The 14,432-nt window shown below is 37.5% G+C and overlaps 1 protein-coding gene and 1 long non-coding RNA gene across 9 annotated transcripts in view; one reads left to right on the top strand and one right to left on the bottom strand.

The window, feature by feature from the left end:
* LOC146397769 (uncharacterized) overlaps positions 1 to 14,432 on the bottom strand; it is a 119,093-nt gene that overhangs the window by 58,015 nt on the left and 46,646 nt on the right. The gene's annotated exons all lie outside the window — the stretch shown is intronic.
* Positions 1 to 14,432, top strand: part of TBC1D23 (TBC1 domain family member 23) — a 64,020-nt gene that overhangs the window by 15,622 nt on the left and 33,966 nt on the right. For 4 of the 8 annotated variants that reach the window (XM_084991596.1, XM_084991595.1, XM_084991600.1 and 1 more), the window contains exons 2-4: positions 6,728 to 6,839; positions 9,395 to 9,481; positions 10,617 to 10,821. In XM_084991596.1, the coding sequence (XP_084847722.1) occupies positions 10,802 to 10,821 (20 nt within the window). In that variant the 5' untranslated portion in view covers positions 6,728 to 6,839; positions 9,395 to 9,481; positions 10,617 to 10,801. Of the gene's footprint in view, positions 1 to 6,727; positions 6,840 to 9,375; positions 9,482 to 10,616; positions 10,822 to 14,432 lie in introns of all 8 variants that reach the window. The other 4 variants (XM_021071308.2, XM_021071307.2, XM_084991599.1 and 1 more) reach the window with 1 other exon arrangement.

The raw sequence follows: 14,432 nt of genomic DNA, 5'->3' as shown, positions 1-14,432 counted from the left end.
GAATATTCATATATATGTGTTTGTGTGAATGTACATTTTTGTTCTTGAATGGCTGGGTTGCATGGAAATAATTATATTTAACTTTATGGGAAACTTTGAAATCCCATGTTCTGTTCCATCTTGCATGCCTACCAACTATGTATGAAAGTTGCAGTTTCTACCTATGACACTTTTTGCTATTAATCTTTTGGTTTTTCTGGTGGGAATTGTAGTGCTATCTATGGGTTTTGTTTTACTTTCCAAATGACTAATGATTTTGAGCATTTCATGTCTTTTCATATGCAACTCATGTATTTCTTCTGTTCTTTCTTCCTGTCTTTCTTCCTTCTTCCCTCCCTCCCTTCCTTCTTTCCTCCCTCACCCCTGTGGCATGTGGAGGATCCCAGGTCATTGTCATGCCACAGCAATAACAATGCCAGATCCTTAACCCACTGAGCTACCATGGAACTCCCTTAAATATTTTCTTTTGTGAAGTGTTTGTTCAAATCTCTTGCTCATTTTTTGTTAATCAGGCTTTTTTCTTTTTTTCTTATTAAGTTGCAAGCATTTGTTTTTTGTTTTTTTGTTTTTTTTTTTTTTGACACAAGTCCTTTTATTCAGATGTAATTTTTTTTTTTTTTTCTCAATCTGTGGCTTGTTCCTTCCTTGTTTTTCTTTTCAAGAGACGCTTCTGGTTTTAATGAAATCTAATTCATCAGTTTCTCCTTTTATGGATGATGCTTTTGTTAGCATATCTAAGAACTCTTTTGTAACCAAAGTTACAAAGATTTTCTCCTATGTTTTTCCTTCCAAAAAAAGATGTTTTAGAGATTTGCTCTTGCTTTCAGATCTAAGACCTGCACTGTGCCTGCCTCTGGTCAGTGCTGTCTCAGTCTTCCTCTTTGATTCTTTACTTCCTTATCTGCCTGTTCTGATTTTGCACACCTTCTGACCAGACTATGTCCGTTGCCTTTTCTGGGGACTTCTGTGCCAGTCCTATCCCATCTCTTCCTAGAGGTCAAAATACATTGGAAATCACCTTTGATTTTGTTATGATAAGAAAAAGTCATTCACGTCAGCTGTTGTTCAGTAATAATAACGGTAGTGGTAGTACTTACGGCCTCTGTTTATTGAAGAATCGTGTGCCAACTATTGCAATAAATACTTTGTATGTAGGAATTTGTTTAAGTGTTACCTAAGCCTAAGGTAAGCACTGTGTTTCTGTATATGTCACTTGCTTAAGATCATATATATATGGCTGTTGAGTTGGGGCAGGATTGGAGTTCAGATCTGACTCTAAAGCCTGGAATAATGAACTTTTATGGTGTATTGAATGCAGTTGAATTTTTTTTTTTTTTTTTTTTTTGTCTTTTTGCTATTTCTTTGGGCCGCTCCTGCGGCATATGGAGGTTCCCAGGCTAGGGGTCGAATCGGAGCTGTAGCCACTGGCCTACGCCAGAGCCACAGCAACGCGGGATCCGAGCTGCGTCTGCAACCTACACCACAGCTCACGGCAACGCCGGATCCTTAACCCACTGAGCAAGGGCAGGGACTGAACCTGCAACCTCATGGTTCCTAGTCGGATTCGTTAACCACTGCGCCACGACGGGAACTCCTGAATTTTTTTAATTATGATAGAGTACACACATAATACTTATGTTAACTGTTTCAGTATACAGTTATGTAGTGTTAACTATATTCCTATTGTTAAGCAGCCAATCTCCAGAACTCTTCTCATCTTGTAAAACTGAAACGCTATACTATTTGTCTTTTTGTAACTAACTTATTTCATTTAACATAACGTCCTCAAGATCATCTGTATTGTAGTATGGGTCAGAATATCCTTCTTTGCTTTTTTAACTCCACTGCTTCATTTCATTTATTTATTTATTTAAAAATTTGTGCATTATGGTTTATTACAGGATATTGAATATAGTTCCCTATGCTATAGCATAGGGCCTGTTGTTTATTCATTCTATATATAATAGTTTGCATCTTCTAGTCCCAAACTACCAAATCAACCCTTCCTCACCCCCCTCTTCCCCCAGCAACCACAAGTCTGTTCTCTATATCTGTGAGTCTGCTTCTGTTTCATAGATAAGTTCTTTTTTTTTTGTCTTTTTGTCTTTTTGCCTTTTTCGAGGGCTGCTCCCACAGCATATGGAGATTCCCAGGCTAGGGGTCTAATCGGAGCTGTAGCCACCGGTATACGCCAGAGCCACAGCAACATGGGATCTAATCCACATCTATGACCTACACCACAGCTCACGGCAATGCCGGATCCTTAACCCACTGAGCGAGGCCAGAGATCGAACCTGTAACCTCATGATTCCTAGTTATGTTTGTTAACCACTGAGCCACGACAGGAACTCCTCCTATACCACATCTTCTTAATCTGTTCATCTGTTGATGGGCATTTGGGTTGTTTCCATGTCTTGGGCTATTGTGAATAGTGCTGAATTGAACATAGGGGTGCACGTGTCTTTTTCAGTGAAAGTTTTGTCGGGATATATGCCCAGGAATGGGATTGCTGGATCATACGGTAGTTCTATGTTTAGTTTTCTGAGGAACTTCCATACTGTTTTCCTTAGTGGTTGTAGCAATATACATTCCCACCAACAGTGTAGGAGGGTACCCTCTTCTCCATATGCTCTCTGGCATTTGTTTTTTTTAGACTTATTAATGATAGCCATTCTTATTGGTGTGAGGTGGTACCTTGTTGTAGTTTTGATTTGCATTTCTCTAATAATTAGTGATGTTGAGCATTTTTTTCATGTGCCTGTTGGCCATCATATGTCTTCTTTGGGTAAAAGTCTATTCAGGTCTTCTGCCCATTTTTCAATTGGGTTGTTTGTTTTTGTGCCCTCGAGTTGTATGAGTTGTTTGTATATTTTGGAGAGTTAGCCCTTGTCGGTTGCATCCTTTGCAACTATTTTCTCCCATTCCATAGGTTGTCTTTTTTTTTTTTTTTTTTATGGTTTCCTTTGCTGTGCAAAAGCTTATAAATTTGATTAGGTCCCATTGGTTCATTTTTGTTTTTTTTTCTATTGCCTTGGGAGACTAACCCAAGAAAACATTTGTATGGTTGATATCAGAGAATGTTTCAACTGTGTTCTCTTCTACGCGTTTTATGGTGTCTTGTTTTGTGTTTAAGTCTTGAAGCCATTTTGAATTTATTTTTGTGCGTGGTGTGGGAGTGTGTTCTAGTTTTATGGATGTACCTGCAGCATATGGAAGTTCCCAGGTTAGGGGTCAAATTGGAGCTGCTGCTGCTGGGCATAGCAACACTGGATCAAGGCCATGTCTGCAACCTATACCACACATTATGGCAACACTGGATCCTTAACCCACTGAGGGAAGCCAGAGATCAAACCCACATCCTCATGGATACTAGTCAGGTTCGTTACCCCTGAGCCACAACAAGAAACTTTTAAACTTGATTTAACTTATTTTTTGTTTGTTTGCTTTTTAGGGCTGAGTCCAAGGCATATGAAAGTTCCCAGGCTAGAGGTCAAATTGGAGCTATAGCTGCCGGCCTTTGTCATAGCCACAGCAATGCCGGATCCAAGCCTCATCTGTAACCTACACCATAGCTCACGGTAACACTGGATCCTTAACCCACTGAGCAAGGTCAGGGATTGAACCCGCATCCTCATGGATCCTAGTTGGGATAGTTAACCACTGAGCCACGAAGGGAACTCCCTAAACTTGATTTAACTTTTAAATATGATTCAGTGTGTGGCTTATTTTGAAAATAATTACAAAATTTCAAATTGAATTTTTAAATCCTAGAAGCATTTAGAAATGAATGTTTAATTTGGTAGTGTTTGAAAATTCATGTCCCCTCACCTCCTTAACTTGCTTTGTGTAAATGCTTCCATATGCCAGAAGTTACTCACTATTTGGTTGAGGAAGAAAAATCGAATTCAGTTGCTAGCTTAAGTATAAACATTAAGCTAATTTCATATAAATTTAGTCACATTGTTTGCCTTGCTGTAATTCTAAAGCAACTTTGGTTACAATGCTTAGATGAGGTGATTTTGCCACAAATCATCACGTATGGGGAATTTCTCTTAGGTTTTATTTAGGTTTTGAAAATATGTCATTGATAGATCATTTACAGTAAGCTATAGTATTATACAAACATATGTTAAAATTTCAAGGTCACAAAGTTAGAGTTAGGAAGAGATGCATTTCTGCTTCTTTCCAATCCTTAGACTTTAGATTTGCTTTGAATTAAACCTTCTGTGCAAAGAAGACAATTGTTTTTCATACTTGTTAAGATAAATGGACAAGGCCTTCAGTTTTCTATTTTAAGGCCTGTCTGAATGTCCAGTACATTTTTAACTACCTTTAGTTTGTAAGGGTAGTTAGACGCCACCATCATCAAAGATGACTTAAAAAATCACAACTCACTCAGTCATATTCCACTGGACATGTGTTTTGCTTTTGCTTTTGAACATTAGGTATTGCTTGTTTAAGAATAAAAACAAACTTGATTTTGGAGAAGGAAAATTCTATCTGGGAGCTAAATGCCAGAGTTCCTATCTCTTGAGAGGAAGTTGACTCTTTTATGAATTATTTAACTTCACTATTTTCAGCTTTTTTATTACTTTTACAAGCACATTTGTAGTGTTGTAAGTCTGATAACTGAACCTTTGGATACCTTGTTCAGAGGTAACATTACTTTTTTAATTATTTAGTTGTGAGAAGTGCCTTTGACCACTTAAGTTGGTGCATTTTTCTGGTTTCTTGTTTATGATTGTGCTCCTGGAAACTACATTTGTGGTTCCCTGGGGGCAGCATAAAGGTACTGTAGCAGCTGTGTCAACAGAGATGTACTTGTTATCATTTTAAAAGTACATTGAGGCTTGGGCATTTTGCCCCAGAGTACTGACTTTGTTATCTGGAATAGTAAGGAATTTGGCAAAGTTACTTCAAAAAGAAACCAAAGATTTTGCACTGAAAAATAGAAAAATTCTAGTTCTTCATTGCTTGATAAAAATAATTTTATGTCATTAAATGGTATTTTCAGTTCATTTACATGTTTAAACATTTAAAAGAATGGTAGGATCCAGCGTTGCCACAAATGCCGCTTAGGTTATAGCTGTGGCTTGGATCTGATCCATGGCCCAGGAACTCCATATGCCACCAGGCAACCAAATAAATAAATATGTAAAGAATGGTACTTATTCTTCAAAGAGTCCATTAAATTTTCTTTGTTTACTGATTACAAAAAAAACCTTCAAACTCTTAATAGATTATCTTGTACATTTTGCCCAAATAGAATAGATAAACTCCAGGCTTTTTTAATACAGGCTTTAATTAACTGTTTCTCAGCAATAGACTTGAAGTCTCTTTCTTTTGGTCCAGCACTTTGGTAACCATATAGCAAAAGAACAAAATGTTTCCTGAGTGATTGCTGGTTAGATTGTTACATGTATTAGTTTGTAGCGGTTTTGTTAAGAAATCTTTCAAAGTTGATCACTGCTTTTCTGTTGACTATGATCCCAAGTGATTACATTTTCACTTAATTCTTTTCCCTTAAGGGGGCAGCACTTCAGATTTATACATTTAAACTAATATTCTTAGAATCCTATCAATAGAGGAGATTTGCATTATCTTATTGAGAGAATATGTAATAGGAGTAATTTATTTTCCTCAAGATCTACAAAGTGTGACAAAGTCCTGGTTTCCTGATCCAAGTGAGACACTCTGCCTTTTAGCCTATTTAAAGAATTTTAGAAATTGGCTAAGTTAGGGATTTTTATTTGTACAGATTTCTTATGTATTGTGTATTAAAATTATAAACAGTGACTGGAACCACAGCTTTTATGAATTCTGAAGGAATTAGCTATTTTATGTAATTATTTCCTGGCTAAACTTGTGAGAGTTTTAAAAAAAATTATTATTTTAACCATATAAAAGTGAAAGTAAGATTTAATTTCTACTCTTCTCCTTAAACATAGCAGACTAAACATAACTGATTTACTTGATGATATTATTATTTTGCTTTAATATTCAATAAACACTGTGATGCCATTAGTTTTGTTTTTGTTGTTCCTCTAACATTTATTGAACATTTATCGTAAGCCAGGCACTGTTCTAGGCATGATGTATGTGTGGTTTTGTACTAGTATTCTTGGCCTAGTATTATGGTTTCTCCTCCTTGCCACTATCTAGCATAATGTTAAGAGCATAAATTCTGGAACCAGAATGTTACAATCTGAATCCTGGTTTTACTACTTACTAGACGTGTGACTGTAAGCTATACAACCCCCTCTTTGCCTCAGTTTTGTGTCTGTAACCTGGAGCCAGTGGTATAACCTACTTCATAGGGTTATTGTGAGAATTAAACAAACAAACAAAAAAACCACATGTGAAATGTTTGGAATGGTGCCTGGGATAAAGGTACTGTGAAAGTATTAGTCATTAACTACTACTGTGAATATTATTATTACTATGACTTCTCAGTGCTCTTTGCCCTGTTTCATGTTTTTAAATTTCTTTAATCTTAGAAAACATATAGCTAAGCTTGCTAGAACTAAGTGTAAGGTAAGAGTAAATTAACTATGAAACCCAAGATTCCCTTCAAGAAAACAAAATGCAGTATGTGCTTTGGCATTTTGTTTTCGCTGCTGGGAACCTTTTTTTCTTAGACGTTTACCTTAAATAGGCCATAGTTATATATGATTATTGAGGAAGAAAAAATAAAATTTATCTTTAATAAATAGGACTTATTTTTCAGGGAAAAGGATCTTGAAGAAGCTCTGGATGCAGGAGGTTGTGATCTTGAAACTTTGAGAAATATAATTCAAGGGAGACCACTGCCTGCTGATTTGAGGGCTAAAGTTTGGAAGGTAACTGGAAACTAAAACAAGTAAAATGTAATCACTTAAGAATAATATTTTAGAATTTTTATTTTTAGCTGTCTTCATTGCAGAGGACTTTATAATTTTACGAGCTTAACACATTTTGAAAATTTATCAAACAGAGCAGCTTCCTAAAATGTGTGTTTCTGTAGTGTTCGGTATGTTTAATAATTTAGGTTTTGAAAGGCAGTGTTTTCTTTTGTAGCCATTAGAAATAACGTTTATGAAGATTGTTTAATGAAATGGAAAAATGCAACCAATGAGTAAAATAGAATTATTATATAATTATATTTCAGATATGGAATGATTTCAGCCATATTTTTAAAAAAATGTGGGGGGAGTTCCTGTCGTGGTGCAGTGGTTAACAAATCCAACTAGGAACCATGAGGTTGTGGGTTCAATCCCTGGCCTTGCTCAGTGGGTTAAGGATCTGGCGTTGCCGTGAGCTGTGATGTAGGTCACAGACGTGGCTCGGATCCTGTTGCTGTGGCTCTGGCGTAGGTCGGTGGCTACAGCTCCAATTAGACCCCAAGTCCGGGAACCTCCATATGCCGAGGGAGCGGCCCTAGAAAAGGCAAAAAGACATAAATAAATAAATAAATAAATAAATAAGGGGAGAGGGAGCAGGTTTCTGGGTGTTGGAGTTACAGGAGATTTTTCCTTTGCTTTATTTTTCTCTCTAGCTGTTCTCTACATGTGTATTATCATTTTATTTTGTTTTAAATTAAGATTTTGTTATGATTTTAAAAAATGAAATCATTCCCTTTGTTAAAACACGTATAGGCAAAGGATAAGATAAAAATCATTGTTATCTACCACTTATAGGTAAAACACATAATAATGTTTTGGGGAGTTTCTGTCCTGGCCCAGTGGAAACAAATCCGGCTAGTATCCGTGAGGATGTGGGTTCCATCCCTGGCCTCACTCAGTGGGTTAAGGATCCGGTATTGCCGTGAGCTGTGATATAGGCCACAGAGACAGGGCTAGGATCTGGCATTGCTGTGGCTGTGGCATAGGCCGGAGGCTACAGCTCCGATTCGACCCCTATCCCGGGAACTTCCGTATGTCATGGGTGTGGCCCTGAAAACAAATAAAAGTTTTGGTGTACATCTTACTACTTTTTTTCTCCTCTGTGCATATATATGTAAAAGAAGTGGAATTACAATGGCACATGCATTTTGAATATTTTATTACAGAAATTTAAAACATACAAAGGTAGAGAGACTTGTTTCGTGAACCTTCCACATACCTGTCACTTAGCTTTAGCTGTTATCAATATTTGGCCAGTCTTGTTTGATTAGGGATAAGGATTTCTTATCCTTTCCTCCCATCCATCCACTGGTTTATATTAAAGCAAATCTTTATTAGCACACTAAAATATTTCAGTATGAAAATTTAAAGATAAAGACTTAAAATAACCATAACATCATTAAATTGAAAAAAATAATAGTTGCTTAAACTGTGTCCTCACATGTTTAAGGGACAGGGGAGCTTTTGGGGGTCTCTTTTAATTTTTTTCCTTTTTTTTTTTTTTTTTTTAAGGGCTGCATCTGCAGCATATGGGGAAGTTCCCAGGCTAGGGTTTGAATCGGAGCTGCAGCTGCCTCCTACACCACAGCAATTGCAACATGATACCCAAGCCTCATCTGGGACCTATGCTGCACCTTATAGCAATGCTGGACACTTAACCCACTGAAAAGGCCAGGGAACAAACCCACATCCTTACGGACTCTATGTTGGGTTCTTAACCTGCTAAGCCACAATGGGAAGTCTGTGGGGGTCTCTCTCTCTCCTTCCCCACCCCCTGCTTTTTTTAGGGCCACACCCATGGCATATGGAGGTTCCCAGGCTGGGGGTTGAATCAGTTACAGCTGCCGACCTACACCATAGCCACAGCAACTCGGGATCCGAGCTGCATATCTGCGACCTACACCACAGCTCAGGACAATGCCGGCTCCTTAACCCAGTGAGCGAGGCCAGGTATTGAACAGGTAACCTCATGGTTCCTAGTCAGCTCAGGACAATGCCGGCTTCTTAACCCAGTGAGCGAGGCCAGGTATTGAACAGGTAACCTCATGGTTCCTAGTCAAATTCATTTCTGCTGCTCCACGATGGGATCTCCTGTGAGGTCTCTTTTATAAGAAGGCTAATCCCGCGCTTGAATGCTTCCCCCTCATGACCTAATTACTTCCCAAAGGTCCCAGCTCCAAATACCATCACATCAGGGATTAGGTTTCAGCATATATGAATTTGGGGGAGGGGACACAAACTTTCACTCTATAGCGTTGATGACATTTGCTTGAATTAAATTTACATATATAGTTATGTAAATATTTTGTGTAATTCATTTTATTAACTGGATCAACATGAAGTAGTAAAATTTGATATAGATACATTCATTACTTTGTAATCTTTGAAGTTGGCATTATTATTCCTAAATTCAGACAGCCATTATTATAGCATATTTTCCAAGAATGAGAAATAACATATGAAGCTAGTTGCTTTTTAAAAATCTTTCTTCCAGATTGCTCTAAATGTTGCAGGAAAAGGCGATAGTTTGGCATCTTGGGATGGTATTTTAGACCTGCCAGAACAGAACACTATTCACAAAGATTGTCAGGAGTTTATTGGTAAGTTTAACATTTGCCTTCAAACGGAAAAGTTTTGCAAATAATAATTTTTGGATGGAGGAGTTGCTTTTTAGTAGAATAATTATCTTGTTAAAATTTGGGATATGCTGAATTTGTAAAGGGCTAATAATTAGTTTTAGAACTTCTCTTTTGAAGTTCTTATGAAATACTGTTTAGCATTTTAAGAAAGAGTCCAGTTTTTAATATTTCTTTTGCATTATATGTTTAATTCTTCAGGTACCCTTACAGTTTTGTGGCAGTTTTTAAATTATTTTTTGTATAATTGAAGACCTGTGTGATTGTATACAGTCCTCAGAATAAGGGGGCTGTGTTCCAAAAGTCTGTCTTTAAGTCATAAGTCATGTTACAGAAAAACTATTTTAAATCATGGGTGAATAGGTTTCCAGTCATCCCATGAGGTTTTTTGAAGATTAAGTTAATTTGGTTTATATTTCTCTTTGTAAAAATCCATCTATAGTCCGTTGATGTCTTTTTGTTCCTACGTGTGTCATATTTTATTGTTATTAATTAAATAGGCTTTTGTGTGCTAACTTCAACAGAAATATTATTGTCAATGTGGGCAAAGGAAAGGGAATTTGGTGGTGGAGAATGAATCACTTTCCCTCTTCTTGATAAAGCTATAGTGGCAGATGCCCATCATGGCAGATGATAATCTGTTGTTTGGAAAACACTTTTGCTTTCCAGAAATGTGGGTTATGCCTACTTTTTCTGCTTCAGATTATTCATTCTTATGTTTAACCTGTATATAGGTCAAGTATTATTAAGTTAGTAAATAATAAATAGCTAGTAAATATGAATAAGTATAAGAAAAAATGTGCCTTATTTATATTTTTTAACTTAAAAAAATTTTTTTGTGTGTGTGCAGCAGCTTGATGTGGGATCTCATTTCCCAGACCAGGAATTGAACCCCAGGTTGAGGTGGTGAAAGCACCAAATTCTAACCACTAGACCACCAGGGAACTCCCCAAAAATGTGCTTTTGTGCAGTTCTCTTTTGCCCTTGACATGCTCTAAATGCAGTAAGATTGTATTATATGTTTATAAACAAGTACTTTGTCCAATAACTGGGCATCTGATGAGCCCTTGGTAACTTTATTTTGACACTTATTTTCTAGACCAGCTTTCAGTGCCGGAAGAGAAGGCAGCAGAATTACTTTTGGATATTGAATCTGTAATTACCTTTTATTGTAAATCACGTAACATTAAATATAGCACGTCCCTTAGCTGGATACATCTACTCAAACCGTTGGTGCATCTTCAACTGCCACGCAGCGATTTATACAACTGCTTTTATGCTATCATGAATAAGTACATTCCCAGGTAATATGATTTAGTTATTATAGTTTTAAAAATGAATCAGGGTTTAGTTTGTTTTGAACTAAAATTGTTAGATTTACTTTGGTGGTAAAGTAAAAAGTTCATATAATTTTTAAGGTTGTTCGAATCATAATTGTTATTTGACTTTATTTTTGTGGTTATAAACATTTTTTAAAGAATTCTTTAGTTAAGAATTTATGCTTCTGTAGTTTTTATATGTAGAGTAACTCATACTTTTTGGTGGTATCCCTGTTTTGATTTCTTTACCTGTAAAGTAAGAATAACATTACAGTGTCTAAGTAAAAAGCAAAATTTCTGGAGTGCGGGTACCTTAAGTGAGGTGTTGGGATTACAGTTTGGCATGTAGTCCTAGAAGTACAGGTGTTGAACCAGTAATTAAAAGTGTGCTGAGTGTTAGGAAAGTGAAGTATAAAGTGCTGTGGAAATGTGTAATGGGGTCAACCTAACTTGCCCTGGAGGTCAGGGAGGTCTTTGGGCAAGTGACACTTAAGTTGAGTCTAGACTGATGTGTAGGTTGTCGTGGGAGTGGAGTGGAAAGAGGGTGAAGAGTGGGGAGGTAGTAGCAGGGGCAGCACTCTTGAGGTCAGAAAGAATTCTTGTAGTTCTCAGTGCTTTGGATCTGGTGGTCAGGATTTTAGAGCCAAAAGGAACTTTTGACATAATCTAGACCAGTGGTTTGGCTGCATAGTGAATCCTGGATACACATTGAAATCATTGAAAGAGTTCTTAAAAATCCTGATGCCTGGTTATGCACCTGACTAATTAAATCTCTGAGGAAAACAACCATGCATCAGTGTTTGTTTAGGTTTTCCTTCTTGGTCGATTGCACTGTAGAGTCAAAGAAAGAGAACTACTCTTCTGGAGCTTGATAGTTAAATGACTACCATTTTTTCCCCCTGATTTTATGTGATAACATCCAATTCTAGGTATAGGTGCTTTATGTATTTTCTCCTTTAAAGTGATCACTTTAAGGTAGGTATCTCTGATTTAAAACTATAGAAACTGAGGCAAAGAAAGAAAGATATTAAATGACTTATTCTAGATTACACTTCTGGTGTATGATTGAGTCAGGATTTGAACCTCAGTTTGGTTGGACACCTGTTCTTTTTTTTTTTTTTTTTTTTTTTTTTGCCATTTCTTGGGCCGCTCCCGCGGCATATGGAGGTTCCCAGGCTAGGGGTAGAATTGGAGCTGTAGCCGCCGGCCTACACTACAGCCACAGCAATGCCAGATCCAAGCCGCGTCTGCAACCTACACCACAGCTCACGGCAACGCCGGATCCTTAACCCACTGAGCAAGGCCAGGGATTGAACCCACAACCTCATGGTTCCTAGTCGGATTTGTTAACCACTGAGCCACAACAGGAACTCCTGGACACCTGTTCTTTAATAAGGTTTACTACCCTAGTTGCTTATCAAAATCAGCTGAACTTTTTTTTCCTTTTTCCTTTATAGTTTAAGATATCATTTAGTTCTGGTTGTGACTCAGCAGTAACGAACCCAACTGGTATCCACAGATGTGCCTCAGAACCTGTTTGCTGTGGCTGTGGCATAGGCCAGCAGCTACAGCTCCAATTTGACCCCTAGCCTGGGAACTTCCATATGCTGCAGGTGCAGCCCTAAAAAGCAAAAAAAAAAAAAAAAAAAAAAAAAGATATCATTCATGTATTATAACATTCATCCTTTTAGTATGTACAACTCAGTGGTTTTTAGTATAGTCACAGAGTTGTGCAGCCATAGCCACAATCATTTTTAGACTGTTTCTGTCACCCCAAAAAGAAATCCTATAGTTATTAGCAGTTAACTCTCCATTTCCCCCCCACACTGTCCACCCTAGGCAACCACTAGTCTTTCTTTCTCTATAGATTTGCCTATTCTGGACATTTCATGTAAATGGAATCATAGGAGTTCTTACTGTAGCTGAGCAGGTTAAGAACTTGCTGTTGCCTCTGTGAGGGGCTGGGTTAGATCTCTGGCCTTGCACAATGGGTTAAGGATCCTGGCATTTCTGCAAGCTGTGGCATGGGTCACAGATGTGGCTTGGATCCGGTGTTGCCGTGGCTGTCATATAAGCTGCAGCTGTAGCACCAATTTGACCCCTAGCTGGAGAACTTCCATATGCTACAGAGGTGGCCATAAAAAGAAAAAAAATAATAATGGAATCATATAGTATGTGGTCTTTTGTGACTTCCTTCTTAGCATTATGGTTTAAAGATCCATCTATATTGCAGCATATGTCATTACTCTCTTTTTATTGTTGAGTAGTATTTCCTTGTGTGCACATACTACATTTTATTTACTCATGCAACAGTGATGGACATTAGAATTGTTTTCACTTTTTTGCTATTATGAATAATGCTGCTATAAACGTTTGTATACAAGTTTTTGTGTGAACATGTGTTTGATTTTTTGGGGGGAGTGGAATTGCTGGATTCTATGGTAACTGTGTTTTACCTTTTGAAGGATTGTCAGACTTTTCCACAATAACTGCACCATTTTACATGCCCACCAGCCATGAATGAAAATCCTAGTTTCTATACTTGTCAACATTTGTTTGGTTTTTTTGTTTGTTTTTTTTTTATAGCCAGACTGAGTGTGAAGTGATATCTCATTCTGGTTTTGATTTGCGTTTCCCTGACAGCTAATGATTTTCAGCATTTTTTCATGTGTTTGGTAGCAATTTGTGTGCCTTCTTTGGAGAAATGTTTGTTCAACCAAAGAACTTTCAAAACATACTGGTCCTTAAAGTTTTGAATAGACTATGTTAGAGCCATATAGATTTTTTTTTTTTTAACTCCCAGGTGATTCTAAGTTGTACCATAGTGGAGAACCTCTGTGCTAACTTGAAGCAGTAGTGCTTCATGTAAGGAAAACAGACCCAGAGATGCCAGAATACAGGGCTAAGGTCCTGGTGAAGCTGAAACTGGAATTCATATTTGGGAGTCATTCTGCTGAACTGTCTCAGCTGCTTATATTTTACCATCTCTCAGTATAACAGAGCTAGTAATACCAAGCTTCTGTTCCAGCTTTCTACAGAATGTTGGTGGTAGTAGTTACTAGGAGAGGGAGGGGGGTTTACATTGAGCTACGTAATATCTTATCAGGTTCCTTTGATTACTGTTTCTATGCGTTCTACATGTGTCACAATACTCCAGTCAGGGTTAGTGCTAATGTCCTTGCATGGAGCACAGCCCCACAAATTGTTGCTAGAACATCTCCGCTATAATACATCTTAATACAGATTCAGATATGACATGGGTAGAATTCTGTCAAGCACAGTGCCTTGCAATGGAGAGTAACTGCAGTACATGGCTGTTAAATGAATAATGGTGTTGCAGTGGCTGACTCTCTGAGAAGCACCACATTTTCTGAAGATGAGACCACAGGCTAGGCAATATACATCCCCACTCTGCTTACCTTCTGTGTTTTTATGTTTTGTCTTAGCAGTGTACTGCCTTGCATTTATACTGTGGGAAAAGTATTCAGACTAAGGAGGAGTGATCTTGCCAGTGTGTGAATCCAGTTCTGCCTCTAGGCACTGAATTACCAGTTTAGGGCTTTCTCTAGAAAACTTTCCTATTACCTGCAGTATTA

Source organism: Sus scrofa, chromosome 13 (assembly GCF_054392235.1).
Source record: "Sus scrofa isolate SSC_HxYL_T2T_F1_AM1 chromosome 13, Sscrofa_HxYL_maternal_Yorkshire_Landrace_v2.0, whole genome shotgun sequence".
Taxonomy (NCBI): Eukaryota; Metazoa; Chordata; class Mammalia; order Artiodactyla; family Suidae; genus Sus; species Sus scrofa.
This window is presented reverse-complemented; position numbering and strand designations above follow the sequence as displayed.